Raw genomic sequence first — 27,880 nt, forward strand, 5'->3', positions numbered from 1 at the left:
TCTTTCTGACCGGTTAAATGTAGCATATTACGGTGCTACTTCAATGCGTACATATTACGTTCGCACGTGTCTTGCACAGTGGCGTAACGCAGAGGCCCGAGGCCCCCAAGAGATTATTTAGAGGGTTAGATTTAGTTATTTAGGAAGTATTTCGGCTATCTTTCACATAAGGGTCCCGACATATGTACGAAAAAAATCGCGCCCGGGGCCCCTGGGTTTAGCCAGCAGTGAGCGCTCATAACCGTTACGCCACTGGTCCCGCACACCCGCGGCGCACAAGCGTTTGATGCGACACTTATTCAACTGCAGAGCTTAATTAACTCGTAGGCCTACACTCTGAGTTCTTCCCAGGCGCGGACTTAACAGACTTAAATTGACCATCTTTATTATTTAAAGTATGGACGATTGAAGATATAATTCATTGACATTTATTAGACACGCCTACCCGTCTTCGACCATCAACTTATAAGTCGGCTTGGCAGGCATGGAATGTCATATCACAATTCCCATTGGATGGAGATATTACGTAGCATTTATGATTGACAGATCGAGTACATACCGTAGAAGCTTTACTGTATAAACTCACATTAAGAGTCCGCTGTCCAACAACATTCGATTCTTGGTAATAGGCCTAGACGACTCAATCGGTACAAACGTAAGTAAGCCTTAAATACAATTTGAAACTGATAGGCGTATTATAAACGTATATGCATTTTGCTTAGCACGGTATCAATTATTCTATTTATGTATCATGTAATCTATATCATGCACCGAGTCAATATGTATGTTTAAGACCAATAACACAATATAGAACCATAATCGTAATTTTAAGTAGTTATGGTGTCAATTATTTTTATATACAGGTAAAAAAAAATTTTTTCCACAAACTATCACGAATGATTCAACACTCTTTTCGATGGAAGGGAGAGAGAAATTTTCTAATTATCTTCTTCAATATATATGTTATGTATACCAATAAACACAATTAGAATTGCAATTTTCAGCAGTCAGTTATGGTGACATACACCAATTATTTTTGTATACAGGTAAAAGAAAAAACTCCGCCAACTATATTATAAATCCCTCTTTGCGATGGAATGAAGAGAGAAATTCTCTAATACTTATCTTCTTCATCGGGTTTAGTTGTTTTATTGTCTAATATAGTTTTACAAATAATAACTAGTATTTGATTCTAGAATGTAGAGCCCTTATAAATCATCAATAAAAAGTATACTTAATTTTACAAAAGTATTACGCACAGAGTTAAATGTAGTATTTGTAAATTGACTTATGCTATAATCTGTGGTATTAGGCTATATACAATGTAATTGTATAGTATGTGTAGTTCAAATTACCAATATATAATGGTCCGAATTTGGTCTGATTTTTATTAAATTAATAATGCATACAGAACTATGAAGGAGGTAAAACAACCGTTACAGATAATAACAACTCAATGGAATCTCTTACTTCTTGAATAATTGAGGCATATTACACACGTCTTTGATGACAATGATTGTCAAAGCAGATGGTTAAAGATGATGTTGAAGAAGCAATATTTTTTTAATAATTGGGGTGGTATTAAGTTCATGCTTTGCTTGTCTTTAATGTCAAACAGTCATAAATAGAACCAGTCAAAACAAGCAGGTGGAACCTGACATTATTGATATCATAATACTGCGCATGCGTAGGTAGATTATGTGAAATATTTTTAGGCATTAGCTTGTTACAAAGCGATGTCTTTTTATTCAGGATTAATTCCAATTATTACCCGAACGCATCAATTGTAAGCAAAGCTAATTTAAATGCTACCATTTCTGATGCTAATACGGAGATTAAGGATTTTGTCAAATTCATTTCACTAATGTTTTTCAGCCCATTTAGCTATACTATGTGTAAGATAACTTTCAGCCAATCAGCGTCAAGGGTTGATTCTCCGGAAGGTTCGACTGACTGAAATGGAAAGTTAAGGAATTATTTACAATAGAAAAGAGTGTTTTGTAGTTAGTACAACGTCTATCTCTTCTCTTCTATTGCAAACTACTATATTATAGGCCTACTTAATGTAGTCTCTTCGTAGGCCCTCGTAGGAGTACTGCGCAAATGACATTTGAATAAACGACATCACGTGGAGTAATTCACTTGCATTATTGTCAAGCGGGGAGCGTTTTATCGTTCGTATAATAAATGAAAGTTGTTGAAAAGGAGCTGTTCACAAATTAATCAAACATCTAAATTACTCTGCAACAGATATCAAATAACAATAATTATTATTATGAAGAAATCACACTGACAATGTGATGGTGTACAGCAGGATGATATTGACAGATGTGATGACACCCGTAGATAGCTAACGTTTAACGAAGACTTTAGTTTACCTATGATAATAAATGTCCATCCACTCAGCTGACAGTCAACACTAGAAATGGACAAGGTAATAATAATGAGTGGAAGGCAGAAAGTTCGGTGAATACCCATTAAAACAATCAGCATACGGACCAAATGTAGCAAGTAGTCGCCATGATACACCTCGTAATGCTATCCTTAGCCAAATAAGATTGTTTAATCCATTGATAACCATTCATCGTATTGGTATAAAGTTTGAGAATCTCGACGTTTCGATTAATATGCTTTGATCGTCCTCAGGAGTAAGAATGCAGAAAGTCCATGAAACTGGGAATATAAGCGGAATAGGACTTTCTGCATTCTTAAACCTGAGGACGATCAAAGCATATTGATCGAAACATCGAGAAACTCAACAGTTCTTTTCAGAACTACGTGGTATACCACCGCAAACTTTATATCAACATTTAATTTCACCATGCAAACCTTAAAAAACAATACACTTATCGTATGTTTACATTCTTCTAGAAGTATGACGTCATTAAATTTGGTTACGGTTATCTTGTGCTTGGCGGGAGTTTTAAATGCTGGGTTTGCATTAGACGGTCTTGACATTGCTGCCTTTAACGTTCAAACATTCGGAAAAGGTACAATGAGGAAGCCAGATGTAGTGGATGTATTGGTAAAGGTAAGATAGATTTATTTATGTGAGATATAAATAACGACAATCTATTGGCCAATTGTGGGATGCGAAACGAAGTTTTGACCAATGAAAAGTTCGGATTATCCATCGCTTGGGGATTGGTCAAATTACTTGAGTTGCGCTACATCCTTGCGTTGCGTCCTAAAGCTTGGTTCCCACTAGGACACAACGTAGCCGCAAGCGATCAACTTCAATCGCTTTTGATTGGTCAATTCGCTTGCGTTATGGCTTACGCCTTTGCGTTGCGTCCTCGTGGGAACTAAGCTTTAGTGGGAACCAATGCGGTATGATCCGTGGTGAGAGTTTTATAGTACTATATGTTTCATCTTGCTTTGAGATGTTTCTTTATCGCTAGCGCATGTGGAAACCACGGCCCGACCTTTTCTAAATCTTGGTTCCCACTTGAAACCAAGGACCTATTCACAACGCAAGCGAGTTGACCAATAACAAGCGACAGTTCGAATAATCCATCGTTTGTGATTGGTCAAATCTCGTATGCGTCCCAGACTGAACTACAATTACTGTACCAAACTTGCTAAAGTAATTGCACTAAGATTCAATTTAGATATGTATTTATAGATCATCAATCGGTATGACGTAATTTTGTTGCAAGAAATCAGAGACCTATCAGGACAAGCAATTGAACAATTACTCGAGGAAGTTAATGAGTAAGTATCGATTAATTATTATCACACAGGGAAGAATTATCCACTGCCAAATATATATTATGCCCGCATAATACGAAAACTGGTTTATTACTTGGCAAAATAGAATTTTGCCAAGTATAGTAGTTGCTTTGTTTGCTTGTTTGTTAGCAGGATAGCGCCTACAATTTTCAAGTTATCATTCTTTCGGTGTAAATAGGTACTTACAGAACATGCCTATTGAAATTTTAAAAATCGGTTCATCAATCATTTCACAATATCAAAAATATCAACATGCGCCCTCTGTGGCAATATTTTGCCAAATACTTCACACGCTTTCATTACTATGTTTTTATAGAGTTGCTGACGATCCATATGACTATATTATTAGCTCACGAGTTGGTCACACAACATCAAAGGAGCAGTATGCGTTTCTGTACAGGTAACTTATTAATTAATTATTCAAAAGTATTCAATAAAGCTTCAAGAAATTAAGAGAAATGGAAGAAAAATAATACACTCAATATAAAAAAATTGCATTAGACCGTCTTGACATTGCTGCCTTTAACGTTCAAACATTCGGAAAAGGTACAATGAGGAAGCCAGATGTAGTAGATGTACTGGTGAAGGTAAGTTAGATTTATTTATGTGAGATATAAATAACGACGATCTGCGAGATGCGAAACGAAGTTTTGACCAATGACAAGTTTGGATTATCCATCGCTTGGTGATTGGTCACATTACTTGCGTTGTTGCGTCCAAGGGGGAACCACGATATAAAGCACGCAATAAAGCTATAGTACGGTAATCCGAGGGTGGGGAGTGTTCCGTTTAAATTTGTGTCCTTTTTTTAGAGGCAATGATTTGCAACCTTGTTTTTTTTGCAGGTCAGATGAGGTTGAAGTAATAGACAGTTACGAGTATGACGATAGAGATGAATCGATTGGAGTTGACTTATTCGAAAGGGAACCATTTATTGTTCGTTTCCATTGTGATGAGACACGTAAGTAAATCAATTAAAGATGTATTGTTCCAAAAACATGAAAAATGAAGATTAATAAAATCAGATTTTGAATAGGCCATTTTGTAGGTTTAAAAAGTTAATCACTTCTGCAGAAAAAAAATAATGTTTTTACTTATAGGTCACGTCGTAATTGTTTAAAGATGTATTGTCCCCCAAAAAACATGAAAAATAAAGTGGCATACCGGTATTAAAAAAAAAAAAATTGGAACAATTATTTTTTCAGGGGACAATATATCTTTAAGAGTAAATTTTCAATTATTTACTTGTAAACATTTCTAATAAATATTAAGTAGGCCTTTTTTTTAAAGTACCGTGGTATTTCTCCATAAAAATTATATATGGAGTATTCGTTTACTTTAATGCCATCTATTTTGGAAGTGTTCAAGATACAGTTATATATGAAATGATATTATGATCTACGCACACCCAAAAATCGGTATAAAGATATTTCAGATTTCTCCAAACAATAAGTGGTAATGTTTATCTTCCAATAGTTGTGAAGGATTTCGTCATTGTCGGTATTCATACGAAACCAGCCAACGCTGTCAATGAAATCGATCGTCTTGTCGATGTTTACGACGATATCGTAGACCGATGGGAAATTGACGTGAGTAGTACCAATACTACAATTTATTATTAATTAATTTGTTAGTTAAGTTGTTCAAGAGAGATTCAATACAAGAGATTCAATTTATTTTCCAAATTGATAATTTTTGATGAGATAAATTGTTAAAATAAAGCAAAAATGGAGGGAAAACTCAAAAGAGTAAACTTCGTTTTCATGGCTATATGCCTACCCTTTACATAATAAAACGGAAAGGACAATAAACAAATAAGACATATTTCTTACACAAAGCAAATATAGGCTAACCTATTGTTAAAGTAAGGTAACGCACATTACAGATATTTGCATATATATGGTAAGACACAGAATTGCAACTAAAGTTCGAAACATTTAGCTACTGACCTATAATTATATTTTAATAAATGATTTATATTATTTATTATATGCGTATAGGAGGTTTTGTTCGCTGGCGACATGAACGCCGATTGTAACTACGTACCAGCAAGTAGCTGGCCTACAATTCGTCTTCGTAGTGACGACAGGTTTGAATGGTTGATAGACGACGGCGTAGATACGACAACGGGTAGCACAGATTGTGCATATGACAGGTATGGATAATATACTAGGCCTAAAGCTCTGTCTACACTATCAAACTTGTGACCATATGGACATGATGATGTTATATCACTACCATTGTTGGGAATATTATATTTGAGCACATCACACTTTTATTGTCAAACTAGTTTGATAGTGTAGACAGAGCTTAAGGTAGGGCGTTGATAGAGGGACTATGAATATCGTTCCATGATTATTGGAGTGAGTATTATGTATGTATATATGTATGAGTATTGTCTATACCTTCTTCAGATTTGTAACGGCCGGTGACGAACTCGACAACGGCGTGCGAGAAGGTAGCGTTAAAGTGTTTGATTATGACGAGGCCTATAATCTCAGTGATGATCTGGTATGTATACCACAATATAACAAGCCCTATTCTCAATTTAACTCTAGAAAAGTATACTCCATTATTAGTAGCCTACTAGCCCATTCCGTTCCCTATTAATCTTACTGAAGTTACGCGAAAAATAATCAAATTTTATTATCCTACCGTACTTTAAAATAGCGCCTACCTAATATTTTGTTTAAATGTTTTGTTCTACATAGATGGATGATGTCAGCGACCATTTTCCAATTGAGTTGGAGCTTCTTCCTGACCCAAAGTAGGAATACTATACTCATTTTCTTCTTTAGAATGAATAAACTAACCATCTTCAATTATTTATTGAACATTTTCTAATGCATGCATAATATTGATAGGTATGTGAATGAAATACCAATATAACCTTTCTACCTAATCTCCCTCATTTTCTCTATCTTTAAGCTTTTTCTTTCTTTTCTTTGTCTAGATATCCTAATGACGAGTTATAAAACAGAAGCAAGGCAATTCCCAGAGAGCCCACATTAGTTTTTTGTTCATACCAGCCATATTGTAAACGATACATCTTAATATTCATTCAAGTGTGCACATCTGTATTCATCTACAGTATTTATATTTCCTTAAGCTCTGTCTACACTATCAAACTAGTTTGACAAACAACATCATAATGTCCATGGGCACATGGGTCTCAAGACAAACTGTACTTTTCATATACTACAGGTATAAAGAATTAATTCAATTAAAGACTACTATAAAAAGGTGTCTATCCCCCTGTTCTATATTCTCTTTATTATGGAATATGTATATAGGCCTAACTATTGTCCATTTGATTATGTAGACGTTGGGAGGATACCACAATGTGTTGATTTATACAGCTTAAATTCCACGAATTCCCAGATAATCTATAGTTGTTTTAAAGCCACTTGAGTGTATACTGTATATACAGTATGATACAGCATATGATATTTTCATTCATTCATCGACATTTTCAAAATTAAAACAAATACAAATAATAAGAATGATAATGGAATAAGCACAGGTGCATTAAACATGTAATCCTAACAAAATTGAAAAAAACATAGTTTTAAAACTTACAAATTAGTTAGCCCTTGTATAAGTTCAGGACATACCTTTTAGGTGCTGGGTCACGGTACAGCTTCTGATCTTCACATGGTGTTTGTGTATCTTCTACATCTATTTAGGACGCTTGTACAAAATAAATTCGATTAAGAATAAAGGTGCTACGATTTTAATACATGCCATTTGGCATAGTTCTGACAAAATTCCAAAGCGTTTTGAAATAATCGTACAGACCTACTCACTGTAACCTCACACCAGTATTCAATGTTGCGCATCCCCCGCGCACTAAGAGTTCATTCAAATATTATATATTTTGTTTATAGTGCTTATTTTTCATTTCGTTGTAGTATTATATTATAAATAAAAAATAATCGCTCTAGGCTAAACTAAATATTTGTTTATATTTTCCATACAATTACATATCGTTTCTTTATTGTTTTAGTAAAATATCTTTTAAAAAGAAAAATGTTAATTAGGCTACGTTATTATGTACAGTACTTCAATAAATCAAATATTGTTGAAATAAATTAGTTAGGACGAGTATATGACAATTCCAACAAGGTAGTCTTATTAACGTTAAATATGTAGCTTTTACTGCAGCTTAAACTGCGATTATTTTGGGAGAGATTTTGAATATGCCAATTTTTTTTTCTGAATTTAATATAATTGGAGTCTTTAAACATTGTTTTAGTCTACTTATTAATTCCAACTATACATTTATGTTTGGAATATTAATTATACCTTCACTTGAAGGTAAGTTATGTTTGAGATATGTTTGCACATTGTTTTTTTTATAATGCATTGCAACAAATAAACTTTTATTTAGATTTATGTACGTCTATGTTGTATGTTTCTTCAGGAGTTGCGGTAAGTAATGTACGAAGAAAACTCTAAAGCCTTATCTACACTATCAAACTTTATGTGACAACAAATGTGATGTGCCCATATATTGACATGATGATGTCATACCACTACCCTATTTGGGAATATCACTCTTTCTTTTGGGTCAAACTAGTTTGATATTGTAGACTTGTTTGGTTGTTGTTAACCACCGCCCTAATTTCACTCAAACTGTTTTATTGCAATACTTAAAAAATTATGTCAATAATTGCAACATGCAATAACACTGCATATACTCTATGCATTTTGTTTACAATTTAGGTTGATTTGTTCACGTTATTAATACAATGACCATTAATATGGGGTTCCTACGCAGCAAAATAAAATACAAGTATACGTTTGCTACGTATGGCCCCTCATACAAGTATACGTTTTGCAACGTATGGCGCCCCATACATTAAGGCTTTTTAATACCTCTTTTCATCAATCCGTGTTATGCTGGTAAGTAAAAATAACGCTATATAGTATAAAAAACAAAAACAAGTGACAACTTTAATTACAGTCTATGTACATTTATTTTTTCTCTTTATATTCATAAGACAAATCTGTACACAATTACCAGACAATGGGATACTGCATCTAATCTAAATATAATATAAGGGGGGGGGGGGTACAATTAAAAAATACACTGATATGTATATACGAAAATTACCTTTGTATGACCAGGTAATATGTTTTGTTTATATATTACATTGAATGTCAATTAAATGGCTATTTACAAGCAGCATAGGAACAGTATAAATATAAAAATGTAATGACAATTAATATAGATTTTTTCTAATTTTTAATTTAAATGTTGGTTTAATAAACAAAAAAACCCGTATATAAATAGTATACAAATACGGTACATCTCTATTGACCAAAAACGTTTCCATCAAAATGGCACAATTGAGTCACATGTACGGTATTCAAACAAATATTAACTATCATTTCTATTTACATTAGATATTTATAAAGTTGAACTTTGAAACCAAATTGATTTGATAGTTTGATTATATTGAGTCTTTTTAAACTAGTAATCATTAAAAAACGTAAAATATATACCAAGATTTCATTAAAAAAAATACATATAGATTTGTTGATAAAACAACACCAATTGTATCACGATGTATAATATAGATTTTAAACATATTAGTGTTACAAGTACTTGAATCTACACTCATTACCAAATGGCTTATGCATATTGTTAATACATTACCATAATATCTTATTTCCATGGACATAAACTTTTATAAGCGTCTATATACAGCTTAAGATTAAGAAACCATTACAAGGTTGGTTTAAATAATAAAATAAAAAAAAACATTTACTTTTTAGCAAAACTTTCAACGAGCCTGGCACGCATGTCCGTCGCAAGCTGACTCATCTCTTCAATTTTCTTTCGTAGTCTCTCATTCTCGGTCACCAAAAATTCAGCTTTCTTTTCCATGTCTTTCTCTTTGTGTTTGCGATTCTGCCGGCTTCGTTTAGATGCTACGTTGTTTTTGTCGCGTCTCTTGCGGTATTTAAAGTAGTTGCTATCGTCCTCATCCTCTTCGTCTGAATTTGATGATGTCGATGAAAGAGGGCGCTTACGGCTAACTTTCTGTTGTTGCGTAGTCGAGGGGATGCTGATATCTGGTACAATAGAGGAGCTGGCCTCAGTACCAGAATCAATATTCGTTGTTTTTGGTAAATCGTTTTCTATCTCTTCTGCGGTTTCGTTTGATACAGTCTGTGCAAAAGTTGGACTAACCTCCTCCTGTGAAGTATAATAAATTAAAACAATTAGTTTTTAAAGTGAATTAAAAAAAAGATTAATAAAACATCTTATAAAAATATATATATATATATATATATATATAAAAAAAGATATACCATTCATGTTAATTTCATCTTTAGAAAGTAAGTTCCTTCTAAAGAACTTCTATTTATATCTATTAATAATTTATTTATTCCCATTACACACTGTGGTGCAATATTACTTGACCTTTGACCAGGGTTGCATCACCCACACCTTTTGTTTGTATACAGAACTATCAGTGTATTTAATTTACATAGTACTGTATTTGCAATGATTGTGCAATAATTCTATGCCAGAATAAGCAACCAATTGGAAAGCACTATAACAATTACATCATTTCCTAAGCCACTCATTGGTTAAATAGGTTGATATCAATGCATGAACATGAATACAGTGGAATATTAATATCCTTATATGGAAATTTAGATCCTTATATGGAAATACAAACTTCTGATCCAGGGTAACAGAAAATCCAGGTAAATTACTATATTTCTTTTTTTGATTAATAGGAAAATTGTTAAAACTCTTTAGATAGGTCATTATTAAAAAAAAAACTTACATTAGTGAGTGAATTGAGCAGGTTTGATAGGTCCATATAGGAGTCAAAGAAATGTTCCACACCATTGATGGGCTCTGCTGGGCTAAGCTCAACCTCGCTGACATACGCGGACGAGTTCTCAAGGTTTTCGTCCACTTTGTTTGGGAGATCAAAGGCAAAATCTGCTGGGTTTAGCTCAAGCAGGCCCTCAAGTTCTGGAAACAGTTCATTGATGTCCTCACTAGTTGCAGGAGGGTAGTCCGACTCTGCTAGACTGTCAGCTAGGCCGCAGGTAGACAGGTCGGGATCATCTGTTAATGGTTATAACAAACACTGATTTACACATACATATTAAAGCACACAAGTATTCATGTACCAAATTTACAAATTTATGTTTTTAAAGTTTACTATAAAAATTAATAATGTAGAATCATGGAAATGAGTAGGAATCTCACCTGGGTTAAATACTACACTGTGTGGCAGAACAGATCGTTCCGCACAATCCGTTGCCTTCACCCAATCCGCGACGTCTATCGAGGAGATCATTTCCTCCAGGCGACGGGAGAGGGCTAGGCTTTCGTACCGTGATTGCCCCACAGCATTGTTCGATAATAGCTTCTGACATTGCTTTACTGAAGTACATTTTAACGTAGTAGAAATAGTTTCAGTACTCTCAACCTCCGTGGTAAATGTAAGTTGCTCTTGTTGGCGAGAAACAACCGACACTTTGTTGTTCTCTGCGGGCTATAGGCCTGTAAAATAAAAGAGGTTAAGAATATTAAGTCTCATCCTCTGACAATGGTTTTATTAACTATTATACCTACACTCAGTAGCCTACAGTACGTAACATACTACAGCAGGAACACCCTTCATAATATCTGAATTTATATTAAAATTGAAGCTCAACCTACTACACTCTCAGATCAGACGCGAACTAGTAATTTCGGCGAGTTCATATACATTATTTAAGCTCATAGAGTGGTAAAATAGACCCTTCCTTCATGCTAGGCCACCGCCTACTTTACCGGTACCAATTGGAACGGTCGCCGGCCGGCCGGTGGTAAGAACGTACTTATTAATATTAGCAAGTTGAGCATCGGGCGGAATGAATCACAAAATAATTGATGGAAAATACGCAAACCTAATAGTGCAATAAATGGTAACTTACTTTTCAAACACAGCCGACTATTGTCTGCCGTGTTTTTCGCAAATGTAGCGGTATCCACCTTTCGATCCAGTTCGACCTTACTCCGTTCCCGTTGCTGTTCGTGTTTGCAATGGCGAACGACTGCAAATCTTGCACTATATTGTGCAATATGAGCTATTTTTAGCACGACGTAATGCATAGCAACCAATCATATCTCGTTTGAAAAAGTGATGTAATATTGCACCAATCAGGTTCAGACTTGAGGGTTTAGAAAGCGTAAAAATTGTTTACTCCAGTGAGCAAGAATAACAAGTTTTACGGTAATTGTAGTGTTTATATATTTAAAATTAACAATTGACTGGTTCAGAAAATTGATTATGTCAGCAGTTGATTTGACCCTCTGAATATTATAGAAACCGTGGCCTATCAAATTTCTATTTTTAAGTAGGCCTACTTCAGTAGTGTTCAGAACAGATTACTTTGTGGCAATAGACCTACAGTTTATATAGCTAAATAATATAGTCTACCCGTAATTATTGAATTTCGATACTATCTATATAGGAAGTTAATAAATCTATCTGGCGGTAGAGTGCATGGTATCTGTAGAGTGTGGAAAGACAGCACATCGTACACACAAAATTACAAATATCAAACGGTTGTAGGCTATTATAAGCAAATTCAGAGATTACAGGTAGCCTTTTGTATTTATTATAATCTATTTGTTTAATATCGCATTATATAGTAAAGATGAACTGTCACCGAAAGGCCATAACTATAATAAATGATATGGACGTATTATCAGGGAAAAGTTCCCTGGTATTATCAAGCCCATAGACAGTGCCATTTAAATAGTTTAGGCTACTATTGTTATATAGCTCGATTATGCCCCATTTGTTACGGCGTCTCTGAATGACAAAACTCTGTTCATTTCGCTGGCCTACTGCCTGTATATACGTCACGTTTACGTGGTGCATTAGCTTCCTATTATACTAATCAGAATGAATCACCAATTTCCTTTTATACATGCCTTGACAAGCTATAAAGTTAGTATGTCACTAAACTGTCGCGGGTAAAAAATTTACTGTAGGTAGGTATAGTGGAGCGACTTATGTCACTAAAGTGTCTCCTGTTTTCTGATCAGTTCAAATAATTGTATTGCTGCAGTAACCGACTGCTCCCCAGTTTTAAGTCCAAAAGCTATAGTCAAATAATAAAGAAAACGTACTTAGTAGAACCATTTCAGGTAATAGATTGCCTTGGAAGAACACTAATAACTCACAACCCAAAACAAAAACTTAAAATTCGGGTAATATAGTATTATTCAATTTTGTTTAAAAATCACACAAAAAGGATATGCATTCTTCTCAAGATTATACCTTATGACCGGTATTGGTTCTTTAAAGATGACCAATTGAGTAAGTTTACCGGTGACAATGACATGCGGTCTGCTGTTGATTTCCACTATAGGCTCACCGAAACCGAAATACATGCCTACATAATACTGGGGTTGAAATGCAATAAACTGTTCATTTCTCTACAAGATACCACTAATTTCGGAAAATAAGGCTTATTTGACGTTTGAATATTAAAAAAAAAAATTGCAGGTCTACATGCCGATTGGATTATATTGGGGTAATGTTTGCTTAAAATGTAAAACAATTTAATCCACATTATCCACCCAATTTTTATTTTACATTTTCTCTAAAGCCCTGTCTACACTAAAAAAAAACCCCGTGATGTGCCCAAATATGGTAGTGATATGCCCAAATATGGTAGTGATATGACATCATCATGTCCATATATGGGCACATCACATGTTTTGTCGCATAAGTATAGCTTTAGGTTATTTGAACTTGTCCTTGGAAGCCATGCACCATTGACATTGGCGGTTGTCAACCGTACCATTACAGGTAAGTACAGATAGGTGGTATTAAATGAATAAGTTCCGGTTATTCTATGGAAAAAGTTAATATCATTTGCCTTAAGCTCTGTCTACACTATCAAACTTGATATGACAAAAAAATGTGATGTGCCCATTATTATATGGACATGATGATGTCATGTCAATATTTGCGTATATAACTACCATATTTGGGCACATCACAGTTTTTTTGTCAAACTAGTTTGATAGTGTAGACAGAGCTCTAGTAGGGAGATTTCAATTTTGCGACGACTTATTAATTGCACGTGACGTGAATCTGAATTAAGACATAGAAACTAATCATGACGTCCAAGATTTCTTACGGTGCATTAGGGACTTTTAGATTTTCACGTCGACTGCTACCCTATTACGTCATTTTATGATATGCGCATGCGCTAGGCGACTGGTACGTCAAATTGCAAATTTGAGCGTTTTGTTCAGTGGCATTTTGATGTTCGCTCTCTGACATGAGTATGAACGTATGACGTCATAACACTGCAACAGTTTACTCAAAATCATGACCGAGAATCTTGCGATGATTTTTCTAAGAATTTAGTAAAGTGAATTTCAGTCAAATTATATTTCCAAATTTATTGATTTGTATTGGTTATTTTAAATAAAGCTTTTAATAATACAGGTTATTGCCTGGGTTTTATCATTAGGACGCCAGCCTTTGTTCAGAAAATTAAGGATCTAGAGGCTAGGCCTACGTTCACCAGCACGTCAAAGTAAATGTCCACTTAATCTAAATGTTCATTATATCTGTCGACGGGAACAGTCGACTACGACTGTGGACGCCGTGACCGTCGTGTGCACGTTCACTCAATCTAAAATTTAAAAAAAATCTAAATTATCAGCATGACACAGTCCTAGGTTCTCGTCGTCGACAGAATCATCGCATCCGATTATCGGTACCAATATCTCCATATATAGCATTATTTTAAACAAACAACTCAGTATTAACTATTAACAAAAAAGTGTAAAATAAGTGCAAAGCTTTATTAAAACAGTGAAAAGTGTTTGTATAGAACTTTCTATTCGTATGTTAACAGACAGAAGTCCAGCTTACTGTTGTATTACATATTGTAATCCCGAACATTTCGTTTGTATCTCTCTTACGTAAGTTTTAAAAGTGAAAGTTAAATTTCTTTTAAAACGCTGGCCTGTACCACTTTGAGTTTTATATTAATAGTCATAATGTAATTTAAATAAACGTTAAATGAGTTTTGTTCGATTCAAATATACACATTTTTCAATTAGTTGCCATCTTTTTTAAGCGTATGTCTTTATAACTGTCTGTTAATTAAATGACAGGTTAATTCTAGTGCCACAAAACTCTAGTCACTTTTTTATTAAGTTGTTAACTATAATATTTCTTTTACGAGCGCCACCAGCGGACGTTCTGACTTCGTTAGTAATCCACACGCACGTATATAGATGTGGCACGCCATGTGTGACAAATATCCATTTTAACGAATATTTGTACGAATTGTCGTCTAGAACGTAAACTAATTCTACTTAAATTAAAGCATTCAATGGAAGCATCTATGAATGCAGTTTTTTTTCTTTACACCAAAACTGTCTATTTGGAGATAAACATAATACGGCATTCTATAAATATGATAGCTTATATTTAGAGCATTAAAAAATGACAATGTAACAGTATTAGTATGCAATACGGATAATTCAGTTAAACTACACTGCATCAAGACGCTATTACAGCAGTACATAGAAAAAGAATCAATAGAATAAATGTTTACGTACTATGCTACTAACTAACTTTACGCAAGTACACAACATGTTATTATGGTTAGAAGCTGACCAAAAACAACATTTCTACAAATAGTATTATTTATAGGCCTATTATTGATTTAGATAGCGTAATGCCAGATGCCGTATAAATTATCTGATGAAATTGTATTTTAAGCAGTCTAATAAAAACGAGGCTCAGCATAGTCGTTTACAATATATTACATTATATATCTTAGACCCATGTATTGTTAACAACCTGTAAACACAAAGGCTACTGGCCACATTTCAAAAATTGCACTAACAATAACATCGGTTATACAATCTATCTATGATACGCAATCGGAATAATATATTCTTTTACTAATGTACTAAAGTATAAAGAGAACAATGCGAGAAAGGATCATTTTTATTTGATTGTACTATTTGTTTCTATTTTAATTGTTAACTGGTAGAGTTTTCATTTTATATTCAGATGGAAAAACTGGTCAAATGGAAGATTCACGTTTACAAAATATGCAACGGCCAACACGAAAAAAAAATCCCGGAAATAAAATATGTTGGTCTAAATAATCTTATTCTATTTCGAGTGAAAAAACAAAATGCTTTTATAAGGTTATTATAAGGTTATTATGTAGGTAAGTAAATTTCACTTCCTTAAATATTTCCATCGAAGTTTCTAGTTGGACGACAAAGGGACGAAGAACGCGATGTTCTGGTCATGTCTTCATAGAAGCTATCTGTTCTGGAGACGACGCTAGCCGAGCGGGAGAACGGTCTGATACTGCCTTCGTAAGTTGAGGCACGGCTGTTCTGTCGTTGTAGAAACCCAAAATCTGTTGGACAAGATGGATTGACTCCTGACCTTATCGAACCTTCCCTCGACAGGCCGTTCATTTCGAACGGAGGACTGCCGTCGGCAGAAGGGGAATAAGGTGGTCCTTGCTCATTCTCAACAACATTCGGAAGACGACTGCATGCTCTACCAAAGGCATCATCGACAGTACTGTAGGTAACTTCCTCTTGTACAGGTTGCTGATTGGTTGGACGAATGTTGCCCTCATAAGCATCGACACGATCACTTGTTTTGAACCGAGTATGGAGTAAATACGGGTTAGCTGAAACAAGACGTATTTTGAAAAAGATGACAAAAATGAATTGATTACCGAAATATAAAAAGGACACAAGTCCATCATTTTTGGCCAAATTGAGTTAAACATAGAAAATGTTCACTATTCATTCATTCATTTTCTGATGATCAAAAAACAAAAAGAGAAACAATTTTTCCAGAAAATTAACAATAAAGCATAGGGCTACCTTGTGTATGAATTATGGACCCAAGTCTACTCACTAAGTACTATTAACACGTGATAGAATACTTGTATGTATACAAGAAGGGCCCCAACTCCATGTCAGGGACTAGGGGCTTTTCTTACACATAATATATAGCGCCCTCTGTTGACGAATATGTATGTTTCACTGTATATACAACACGATACATGATTATAAGAAGAGCCCAAGTCCATTGCCTTAATCGCTTTCCCATGAATGATGTAACAGAAGCGCGTATAATCATTGCTTGTGCTATATCATTTTACATTTAGATATGAATACATAAGTTGTTATATAATCAGGAATACCAACAATAAATAATTCAACAAATTATGATGTTTTTAAACATTTTCTCAAAACACTATTGTGTGAGCTTGGGCCCATTGTTCTGGACAACTAAGTTGAAATACACCCAGAAAAATGCTAAAAAATTGCTATCATGTGGCTTGTTTCTCTCTTAAAATGTTACGTCGTTATAACGTATTTACCTTGTGTCTTGGGGGAGGGTGGAAGAGGAAGAGGAAGAGTTACGGACGACATTCGATGAACTCTTGTCTTGTTAACCTTATTTTCATTGGAAAATGTCCTGAAAGACCAGAGAGGCTTAGTTAGATAGTTTAGAAACAAATTGACTTATCATGAAATATTACTAATATTACTTAGGTCTAAGCTACTATGGGCTGTTTAGATATAAGGGTACGGTTATGGCAACCATCGATTTGTTGATTTTCCAGAAAGAAATGATAGAAATGATTTTGAAATAACTGCTGATTAAAGTTGAAAACATTTTTTAAATAATCGTAGACGAACTAAAACTAAACATACAATGTGTGGTAATTTATTAGGTAGGTAGGTATTAGGTTTTATGTAGTAGGCCTACACCAAATGTTGTTATTGTGGCTAGAAGCTGGCCAAATAGAACACCTCTACAAACTATTAGTGAAGGCATCTCATTGATTTTGAACTCAAGAAACGTTATAGCAGATAGGCCCTATACCGTATATAGACGAACTACAACTAAGCCTACAACTATGTTTATTATTTCATTATTCTTTGTGGGTAGGCCTCAAAGAACTTATAACACAAGAATCTCCTGTTCTTCAATTTGCATTAAAAACACAGTATCGGAAGTACAGGGTTAAAAGGTCAAACTGGGCGACGCCATTTCACAGCATGGAGCAGCGCCCCCTCCAAACTAGGAAGTCAATTACTCTACCCCCTAGAGTATTAGCAGATCCCCTCTATGATTTTGACTTTCTAATTTGATGCGGGCGCCCTACTCCTCAGTCAATTACTCTATCCCCCTGGAGTATTAGCAGATCCCCTCTATGATTTTGACTTTCTAATTTGATGCGGGCGCCCTACTCCATGGCTCACAATGGCGCCACCCATTAGCTCTATTCTATCCCACAATGCCTTTCGAAATTGTTACGCGCTTCGGACGAACAGGAGATTCTTGTGTTATAAGTTCTTTGGTAGGCCAACAGAACCGAATAAATCTTACCATCGTTTTAGTTCACGCGCTTGGTTCTTTAAGCTGCAAATGAGAGCAATGACGACAAAAACAGACAGAGTGCCACAAACTACGATTAAAGCAATAGACACCGTTGTCAATTCCTCCCCTTCTGCAGTTGGTGAGTGTGATTTACCCGATCTTGGAGTTTCAGGGCCTTTGTACAAACAACAAACACAATCAATGGAAGTAAGGCCAAAAATTATGCCTAACATAAGCATAGGGTCTAAGTAGAAATAAATAAGGTCTAATAAGCTAATTTTTATTTTTTTAAAAAAATAAAATAAATTATAAATAAACACCGGCGCCATGTATAATTTAAACTTCTATTACAAATAAACTAAAAAAACATAAAATAGAAGGGGTTATATCAATCACTTTGCATAATAGTCTTTCTTTCTATCTATTATTTTCTACGCAAATCATTTTTTTTCAATAATATCACGTCGTTATGGTTTATTAAAGTAACCTCATCAACAGCCTATTTTAAGCAAATGATAAACAGAAAATAAAGGATAATAAAACTATCAGAAGCTATCGTGTAAAACATAAATTAAAGCAGATTTTAAAAGAAAATACGAAAGCGATTCTAAATGGCTGGCTTTGTCAGTCGAATTTGAAATTGCTTATTTATTTTAAAAACTGAATTAAGCAAAAGCATTGATTTATATAAAAATTAATTTTAACCTAACCGAATTTATTTATTGGCAATTTTATGAACACGTTACACCCAATGAGCGTATTTTAAGTTAGTAGTGTTTTTCCAATTCCTGATTCAACAAGCTAATTCTATCTTTGTGCGGCGATAGTTGGTTCGAATCCAACTCTCACCGCATTGCTCGTATCCTTAGGAAAGACACTTTACTTACATTTGCCTCTCTCCACCCAGGTGTATAAAATGGGTACCCGTTTAGATCAAGACACAACTTTGCGCTGATTAATTATGTTTCCATACTTGTTTGATCCAAAAATGACCGGGGTAATACTGAACAGCACATTGAGAGCTTGCTTATATGCGCAAGTATGAACTATTATTATTATTATTTTTATTTTACGATTGTTATGCTTGTCATCTACTCATTCTTTCTTTCATTTTCTTTTTTTTTCTAGCAGTGACTAGTTAAATAAATAAAAACAAATAAGTTTTTTTTAAATGCACGTTTTCGGAAATAAAGTCTTAATTACCGTCCGGTACTTCTTTGCTGACCACCAGTGTGGTCTTTATACTTTCTCTCTGTGTAACAGATTTAACCTGAGTATTTCCGAGTTTCAATTTACTAAAAGAATTCAGAACACAATCAGTTAGGCCTACTTATGAACATTACCTTTTCCATTTATTTGGCCATCTCCTCGAATATGAAATTTTATACTTCAGATTAATTCTGAAATGATCGAGTCTGAGTGTTCGTTGGTGATCATCTTAACTTTCCGGACAAACACGCAAGGCCCAGCATGAGGCAGATGAGGCGCTCGCCTCGTCTGAGGCAGTTCAATTTTCACCACCCACCCCAATTTCCCAGCACCGATCGTCATATTTTATATTAATAATTATATTTAAAGCATCTTTGCCTCGTCTGTTTTTAACCTCTTGCTACGGCCTTGACACGGCAAATAATTATTCCATTCTAGCATGGCATTTGAAGACTACAAAATAAAACTTATAATTACCAAATTGAGGCATCTTTGTCCCATACATGGCTTGACGAACACTTGCATGTTCCATCTTCATTGCAACCGTATGCTTGACATTTCTGTACACACCCTGGCGGTTGATCATCCGCTACAGATTCCTCACAGTGTTTACCACCCCAACCAGCATCACAGTAACACTCACCAGTCTCTGGATGACATGTACCACCATTAATGCATAGACACGTGTGTACGCAGTCTGGTCCCCAATTTACACACCGTTCTTCACAGTACTTTCCTTCGTATCCAGGCTGGCAAGCACATCGACTTTTACCAACAGTGTTTTCACACGTCGCATTGTTTCGGCAACAATTTGGAAACCAGCCGCATTGTACGTCTGCACCATCAGCACATGTTTCAGAACAGTCAATGTCACCGAAGCCAACATCACATTGACATTCACCTGTAAGAGGATGGCAACTATCCGCGCAATCACTGCAATGAAGATCACAGTCTTTACCGTACGTTCCACGAGTACACTCCTCATCACATGATACTCCTTTCCAGCCTGGAGCGCAGTCACATTCGCCAGTGACCGGGTCACATGTACCACCATTACTACAACTCTGACATTTATGTTGGCAATCTTGACCGTAGACGCCTACTGGACATGGTTCACTACAGTACTCACCAGTCCAACCGTCAGAGCAAATGCATTCCATGACACCACTGTTGTTACGACAGCTACCTCCATTCTGACAGCATTGAGGTAGTTCACGACTGCATGTTTCGAAAAGTCCTTTCTCTTTTTCACAATCTGTAAAAAGTTCGAAGGGTTTAAAGACCAAATAAAAAAAATTCACAAACTTCGTGTTATAGGCCTATTTATAGATTTATTTATTTTTTCACACTCAATTTAAAATTAACAATATATAAGTCTGCTTACCGTTTTCACAACTATTTCCAGTTTCATGAAATCCCGGACGACAATACAACTCAGTTTCTATGTATTGGTTGTCAACCTTCCGAGTTTGTGTAGTTGTTCCACTGAATTAAATGACAAAATACTATTACAAGAATCGTAAAATTACGTGTGCAAACATGGAATTTTACACAGTAGGTTGACTAACAATGTTAAGCTTTAAAAAACATGAATAGAATATCTTTGCTATGTTTGGTATATTATTACGTAACAACCACTAAAAAGGCAAATTGATGTTATTTTGTCTTGAACTGGGTCAAGTAAAGATGATCTTGGATTCGTTCGATTAAAAAAATTCTCTATCGTTTTTTAATAGTGCATCATATCAAATGGTCAATATGGTCATTATGTCAATACTCTTACGTTTTTATTCTGCATTGGATACCTTCACAGTATTCAAGTATGTATTCTTCAACCTCAACACTTATAGTAGATGTCGTCCACTTTGTAACACTAAACAAAAGAAGTTGTATTTCGAATATAGATTGTGAATAACAAATTATAAGATAAGTATATAATAATAATAATATCTATTTGGAACACTTTTTTAACAGTGGCACACATGCGTAGATGGTGCGTCCATACCAATTACAAAATTTAATACAAAAACAATGGAAAATAAAAACTGAAACTAAAATAAAACATATTTGAGATAACGACATAAAATTTGACTCGACGCTATTACAAAACTTATTTTAATGTAAATAAAGTGAAATAAAGTGTTTGTATACACGCTTCAAGAAACTAAATAAAGGGTCTTTCGAATTAATATTATGCCCTTATCATTATTTGTTTATCTTTCCATAATTGAAAGAGTTTAGCCTAGATTTCACACTTTCTTATTCTCGTAGCCTACTACAGTAACGAAGAAGCCATATTGAAATATCGAATCTCAGCAACGTCACGTGATTGTATTTCATCCATTTACAAAGCATAACAGTTTCCTTGAAATTCAGTTTATTTTTCGATTTGAATGATTGATATGTTGCTTTCGATTAAATTTCTTTGTGTTTTCCTTCTCGAATATTTCCAGACAGTTTATATGTTAAAAATGCAAGTGCTTCAAAGGACAGAGTGATTTTTAATTGGCTTCACTAATTTGTTTTTAAAGATGTAGTGTCCCCCTGAAAAAATAATTCTTAAAAACAATATAATATTCCATTTTAATGTAACATAATAGTTATCCACTTTGACCAAAAATTTGATCGAAAAAAATGTATTTACCTGAAAAAATGCAATTGAAAGCAAAAAATGGTAAAATTGGCTGCCAGTCAATGGATTTTTGGTTGAATTTAACCATTTATTTTGTCATTTTACAAGTGAAAACATTTTTTTTTTCATTTGTTTTCTATGGAAGTGATTAACTTTGTTAAAACTACAAAATAACGTATTCAAAGTCTGATTTAATTAATCTTCATTTTTCATGTTTTTGAGGAACAATACATCTTTAAGTCTTCTTTTTTGTACTTTAAAGGTTGGAGCCAATAATCACATTTCTAACATTGTATCACCTCTTGTCAACTAATGTTAAAGAAGGGAAGATAAATGCACAAAGTAAAATTTACCAATATAGCCTGATTTAAAAAAAATTGAAAACGTTGTCCTGTTTAGGGTTAAAACACGTGTTTATAGCTACATGTTGTTTCCCTCCACTCGTTTAGCCGTCAACATTACCATCACTATTATTTTCAATTTCTCCACATGTTTAGCAGTCAACATGTTTAGGTACGTGTCTAGCGTTGCGTGGATACGATTTTACGGTGGCGGAAAAAAAGCTCCACACATGAGCTCCGCAAATTAAACACGTTTAAACCCTAAACATGTCTTTATATTTCTCCACATGTTTAACAATCAACACGAAACAGATGTGTTGAGTTGACTACAGACTACATGTTTAGAATGTGTTTAGAACCTAAATATGTTTCATATAGGCCTATAAACATGTTCAAGGCTAAATGTGTCGAAAAGTGGGTACAAAATACATTTTTTTTACAGTGTAAAGATGTAGCTAAACTTTATTAACGAAGAGTAAGAAAGAGTTGACTTTCATTCTGAATTGTTTGATTTAACCATAAACTAGTTTGGTTAATTATTCTGATCCCGGGAACATTCTATATTTCGAGGAAATGGATGGATACCATAATTCTACAAAAGAGTAGTATTATGCATTTGTTTAAGTGATATTTTAAATAGATTTTGGAGGGCCCCAATAGAAACTTTCCTAGGCTATTCCTTCAGAGTTTCCAATTGTCCTTCTTAAAGAGTTAAAAATCATTATATTGCCTTTTTGTATGCATATATAACTCTATAGGCTAATGGGTAATTTCTAATCCAATCAATCTAATTTTCGAAAAAAGTACATTTATTATTAGTATATTAAAACTTACTTTCTAGACAACACGTTCTTGGCTCCCAGCTTAAGACTACTACTGGAATTCACCAGAAAAAGACACAATAAGCCTAGCACAAAGTGAGACGCGAAATGCAGCATTTCGAATTCTTATTTCGACCAGGTCGCATCCGACATTTCCGACATCGCAACGCTTTCTAATAAACTCACACAATTAACATTTTCATTGAGTCAGTGTTTCTGTTTCGAATTTACTTCCTTCTTTCGATGGATAATTAAGTGCATTTAGGTAAATAACCTATCACCTCAATGGTGATTAACGTTATATTGTCTTGTATCCAAGTGTCCTCAAGTATGAACATTCGTCTTATTTTGGAGCATTATAAAAAAAACATTACGGTATTATCTGGAGCTTCAAAATTTCGAAAAATAATAATAATAGTACATTTTGGTAAAAAATATTCTTATATATATATTTCGTCATTCATGTTGGATTTAAGAACAGAAGTAAAAATGCGACAGATATCTGTGCATAATCGGATCAAACAGAGCATTAAGGCCTATTCACACTAGGACGATAACGATCGACAATAAATATATAAGCATGCATATTTTTTTCAATAAAACAAAAGAAATTAGAAAGGTTTTCGTTCTAGAACTATTATAGGATAATCATTTATGCTGTCTTTGATGATATTTTGAAAAATCCAATCAAATGACGTCATGATCAATAAAAACAATAACATCGTTGTATTGTCACGATATTATTGCTCTTACTAATCATGACGTCATTTGATTGGGCGTGTGAAAATATCATTTTCATCAAAGGAAGGATAGATGGTTATTCTATAGTTCTAGAATGAAAATTTTTATTATTTCTTTTTGTTTTATGTATGAAAAATGCCTTTGTCTATTTATCGTCGATCGTTATCCTCCTAGTGTAAATGGACCTTTATACCATGGGAAAATACATTCTAACTCATTTCTCCATGATTATAACCGCCAATATCAATTCAGCCATTGAAAGTAGACCTAACTGTTATACTTTCCCCCTCACAGATATTTTACGATGAAATAAAAATGCGTTAAACAATGAGTAGTTCTCCGAAATCGTCACTATAATATAAACATTAGTCAACAGTTGTCCTAAAATACTACAGAAACCAAAAGTATCTGTCAGTCAAGTTAATTTCAGTTTTCTTATCACCGAACTATCGAACTAATTACGATCGAATCCAACGCTTATTGTTTCACAAAATAAACCATAAATTAAAAATATAATGCAATTATTACTAAAAAAGTATTTTACACGTTCAAATTAAGCTATAAATGATAATTCACATTTGAACTGTAAACCAATATATTCTCAAAGTACTTTTGTTCTACTAAAAAAGAAATACTATAACCTCGTTAATAACGGAAAGATAATTGTACAAATGCAATGCGTTTGGTTATTATTCGATCATCTGTGAAATCGAGCGCCACCTTGTCCCATGAAGATTACTCTTTGTACCCCACAGAAGGAACAATCCTTTCTACAGACTTAGCTGGTACAGTTCATTCATGTTTTCGAAGATTGGCCGATGGTTATCAGAACCTAAAAGATGATAATTATACTTTTATCAAATCCATTTTACAAGATAATATCAGGGAAGAGTGAATTCAATAATAATAATATCCACTTTTTGCAACATTTATACATTTTATGTAATCAAAAACATCTCATGTAACTGAATTTATTTATTCAAATTGCTTCGAAGAATGGAGAATAGGATAATAAACAAAATAAAATAGATAGGCCTAATGGCAAAACATATGGCAAAATATATATACAATGGTAAAATAAATGTAATATATATTACACTTTTATAAGTACATACCTCTACTATGTTTACTTTTTGACTTATATATTTTATATGAAACGAAAGCAATGACTATGATAATGATTAAAGCAGCAGACGACACATACACAGTAGCAACTGAATTCGATGAAAGTAGCGGCTGTGTTGATGAGTTTGTTGTTGTTGGTACCTTTATAACCGGGGGTGTAGTGAGAGTTGTTAGCGGTCCTCGGTATAACTCAGGCTTCAAATCTACATAGAATGAGAACATCCAAATTGGGTACAAAGTCAGATCGCTCTTCAATCATAATAAATTGACGGAAATGTATTAATACAATTATTCAATTTCGGATATAATCAGGACAAAAATATATTCATAAATTTCATTTAGGATATAATAATAATAATATCAAGTGTTCATAATCATAATTTTAAATAAAAATTGTTATTTTGGAACTTACTTGTTGTAGGCCTATCTACTGTTGTGGTGATCAGATCATGTATAGTACTTTCTTTTGTTGTTGTTGGTACTGAAAGAATACCAGTATAAACATTATTGATTTTAACTGCAAGAACAATTTAAATAAATAAACCTTGATTATAAAAAGTGATGTGCCAATATATGGACATGATGATGTCAAATTACTATTATATTTGGGCATATCACTACCATATTTGGGCAAATCACACTAGTTTGATAGTGTAAACAGAGCTTTAGTTGGTATAAAGATAAATTAATAATTATTTACAATTAGTATATGGTATTGATTAGTTAATGATAAATTAATTATTTAATCGTTTATTATTGTTTACCGATTATAATTTGTAATAAAAAAAAATCAAACAATATTTTTCTTACCGAAATCATATGTTTTATCTAATAATATTGTGGTGATTAGATCATATACAGTAGTTTCTTTTGTTGTTGGTACTGTGGATATAAGTATATGTATTTGTCAGGTGATTTTACTATAAAATCGACTTCTTCGAAACCAAAAGATACCATCGAAGTCTGGACCCAAATGGAATTAGGTATTTTACTTTTGAGATATTCATTTAACTCTAGTCTTACTGCTTTTATAATTTTTAAAATATTTATAGCCTATTGTATGTTTGTGTCTTAATAAATAAAATCAATCAATCACAGTATTGTATTGACTCATCATGCTTTATAATTTAAATCATATAGGCCTAAGTTTGATAATTTGATTTTACTTAACAGCAAAAATGTTATTAATTATTATTAAACATGCCTTACATTCTTTAATGCTTACTGTTGAAAACTGAATAATTTCAGGTTCTAGCATACTACAAAAATAAAACAAAATACACGATACGATTAATTTGAAATTGATAATTTTCCTAATATGGTTTGTTAAATATGCGCTCGTTTGGTTAATAAAACAGGAAGATATCAAATATATAATTGCCATCATAACAACAGTGATCAAATGAACGTCTGGCTAGTGTTGTAGAGGTAGTGGGGTTGAGAATACAATTACGTAACAATTGAGCAACATATCAGAATAATCAGATTAATGTACACACCGTTTTTCACAGTACTTTCCTTCGTATCCAGGCTGGCAAGCACATCGACTATAATCAACAGGGGTTTCACACGTCGCATTGTTTCGACAACAATTTGGAAACCAGCCGCATTGTACATCTGCTCCATCAGCACATGTCTCAGAACAATCAATGTCACCGAAGCCAACATCACACTGACATTCACCTGTAAGAGGATGGCAACTATCCCAGCAATCACTGCAATCAAGAACACAGTCTTTACCGTACGTTCCATGAGTACACCTCTCAGAACATGTGACACCTTTCCAGCCTGGAGCGCAGTCACATTCGCCAGTGACCGGGTCACATGTACCACCATTACTACAACTCGGACATTTGTGTTGGCAATCTTGACCGTAGACGCCTACTGGACATGGTTCACTACAGTACTCACCAGTCCAACCGTCAGAGCAAATGCATTCCATGTCACCATTGTTGCTACGACAGCTACCTCCATTCTGACAGCATTGAGGTAGTTCACGACTGCATGTTTCGAAAAGTCCTTTCTCTTTTTCACAATCTGTAAAAAGTTCGAAGGGTTGAAAGATCAAATAAAAAGAAATTCACAAACATCGTGTTATAGGCCTATCAATATTTATTTTTTGACACTCGAATTAAAATTAACACTATATAAGTCTGCTTACCGTTTTCACAACTATTTCCAGTTTCATGAAATCCCGGACGACAATACAACTCAGTTTCTATGTATTGATTGCAAACCTTCTGATATTGTGTAGTTGTTCCACTGAATTTATATAATATAGTATATTAGTACATGACTTATTGTTTACGATTTGTCGATAACAATATGCTAATGATTAGTAGTTAAGAATTTTAGATTACACATTATATTTACATTATTTTTCTGCATTAGATCATATGTCCGTTACAGTATCGGTATTCGTATTCTTTACGTTATTCTCTTACGTTATTATTCTGCATTGGATACCTTCACAGTATTCTGTCTGTATTCTTTAACCTCAACACTTATAGTAGAAAATCTCCACTTTGTAACACTAAGAAAAAACGAGAAAAAGTTAATTTATATAAGTGTAAAGATAATAAGCATTAGAGGATACATTAATGCACATAAATCTGGACAACAGCTGTAGAAATTGTTTGAGAATCACAACCCGACCACTTGGAGGCAATTATTTTAGTGTTACTTTTAGGTGGATATATTTTAATCTATTTACACAGACGAGCGGTAACGGTAATAATAATTTAGAATCTATTATTATTACTTATTACTACTACTTATTATTTATTACTTATAATCATTACACAAAACCTGGATAGGACGGGCGGTTTATGCTCAGGTAAGATGCAGATT

General features: G+C 33.9%; 4 protein-coding genes across 5 annotated transcripts; 1 reads left to right on the top strand and 3 right to left on the bottom strand.

The window, feature by feature from the left end:
- Positions 1-572: 572 nt before the first annotated feature.
- On the top strand, positions 573-8,123 carry LOC144848583 (deoxyribonuclease-1-like). Of its 2 annotated transcripts, none has more exons than XM_078705391.1 (10): positions 573-655; positions 2,875-3,031; positions 3,626-3,714; positions 4,049-4,132; positions 4,578-4,693; positions 5,209-5,321; positions 5,733-5,887; positions 6,147-6,243; positions 6,444-6,499; positions 6,686-8,123. In XM_078705391.1, the coding sequence occupies exons 2-10, from the start codon at positions 2,876-2,878 to the stop codon at positions 6,705-6,707; spliced, it is 888 nt and encodes a 295-aa protein (XP_078561517.1). In that variant the 5' UTR covers positions 573-655; position 2,875; the 3' UTR covers positions 6,708-8,123. The 2 variants fall into 2 exon arrangements, with proteins under 2 accessions (XP_078561517.1, XP_078561507.1); XM_078705381.1 differs by having other exon boundaries at positions 593-655; positions 2,872-3,031.
- Positions 8,124-8,687: 564 nt separating this feature from the next.
- LOC144848601 (uncharacterized) lies at positions 8,688-11,802 on the bottom strand. The gene is made up of 4 exons (XM_078705414.1): positions 11,686-11,802; positions 10,973-11,269; positions 10,539-10,828; positions 8,688-9,937 (listed from the first exon to the last, which is right to left on the bottom strand). The coding sequence occupies exons 2-4, from the start codon at positions 11,061-11,063 to the stop codon at positions 9,503-9,505; spliced, it is 816 nt and encodes a 271-aa protein (XP_078561540.1). The 5' UTR covers positions 11,064-11,269; positions 11,686-11,802; the 3' UTR covers positions 8,688-9,502.
- A 2,763-nt stretch (positions 11,803-14,565) lies between these two features.
- On the bottom strand, positions 14,566-23,323 carry LOC144848315 (uncharacterized). Its single transcript, XM_078705033.1, has 8 exons — positions 23,178-23,323; positions 21,154-21,243; positions 20,755-20,855; positions 19,848-20,625; positions 19,365-19,456; positions 18,171-18,336; positions 17,155-17,252; positions 14,566-16,452 (listed from the first exon to the last, which is right to left on the bottom strand). Exons 1-8 carry the CDS (start codon positions 23,279-23,281, stop codon positions 15,992-15,994), a joined length of 1,890 nt encoding a protein of 629 aa, XP_078561159.1. The 5' UTR covers positions 23,282-23,323; the 3' UTR covers positions 14,566-15,991.
- A 1,683-nt stretch (positions 23,324-25,006) lies between these two features.
- Positions 25,007-27,610, bottom strand: LOC144837761 (uncharacterized). Its single transcript, XM_078693380.1, has 7 exons — positions 27,475-27,610; positions 27,192-27,292; positions 26,530-27,067; positions 26,240-26,289; positions 25,841-25,912; positions 25,443-25,511; positions 25,007-25,233 (listed from the first exon to the last, which is right to left on the bottom strand). The coding sequence occupies exons 3-7, from the start codon at positions 26,970-26,972 to the stop codon at positions 25,007-25,009; spliced, it is 861 nt and encodes a 286-aa protein (XP_078549506.1). The 5' UTR covers positions 26,973-27,067; positions 27,192-27,292; positions 27,475-27,610.
- Between the last annotated feature and the right edge of the window lie 270 nt (positions 27,611-27,880).

The sequence above is a fragment of the Antedon bifida genome, chromosome 1 (genome assembly GCF_963402885.1).
Source record: "Antedon bifida chromosome 1, ecAntBifi1.1, whole genome shotgun sequence".
Taxonomy (NCBI): Eukaryota; Metazoa; Echinodermata; class Crinoidea; order Comatulida; family Antedonidae; genus Antedon; species Antedon bifida.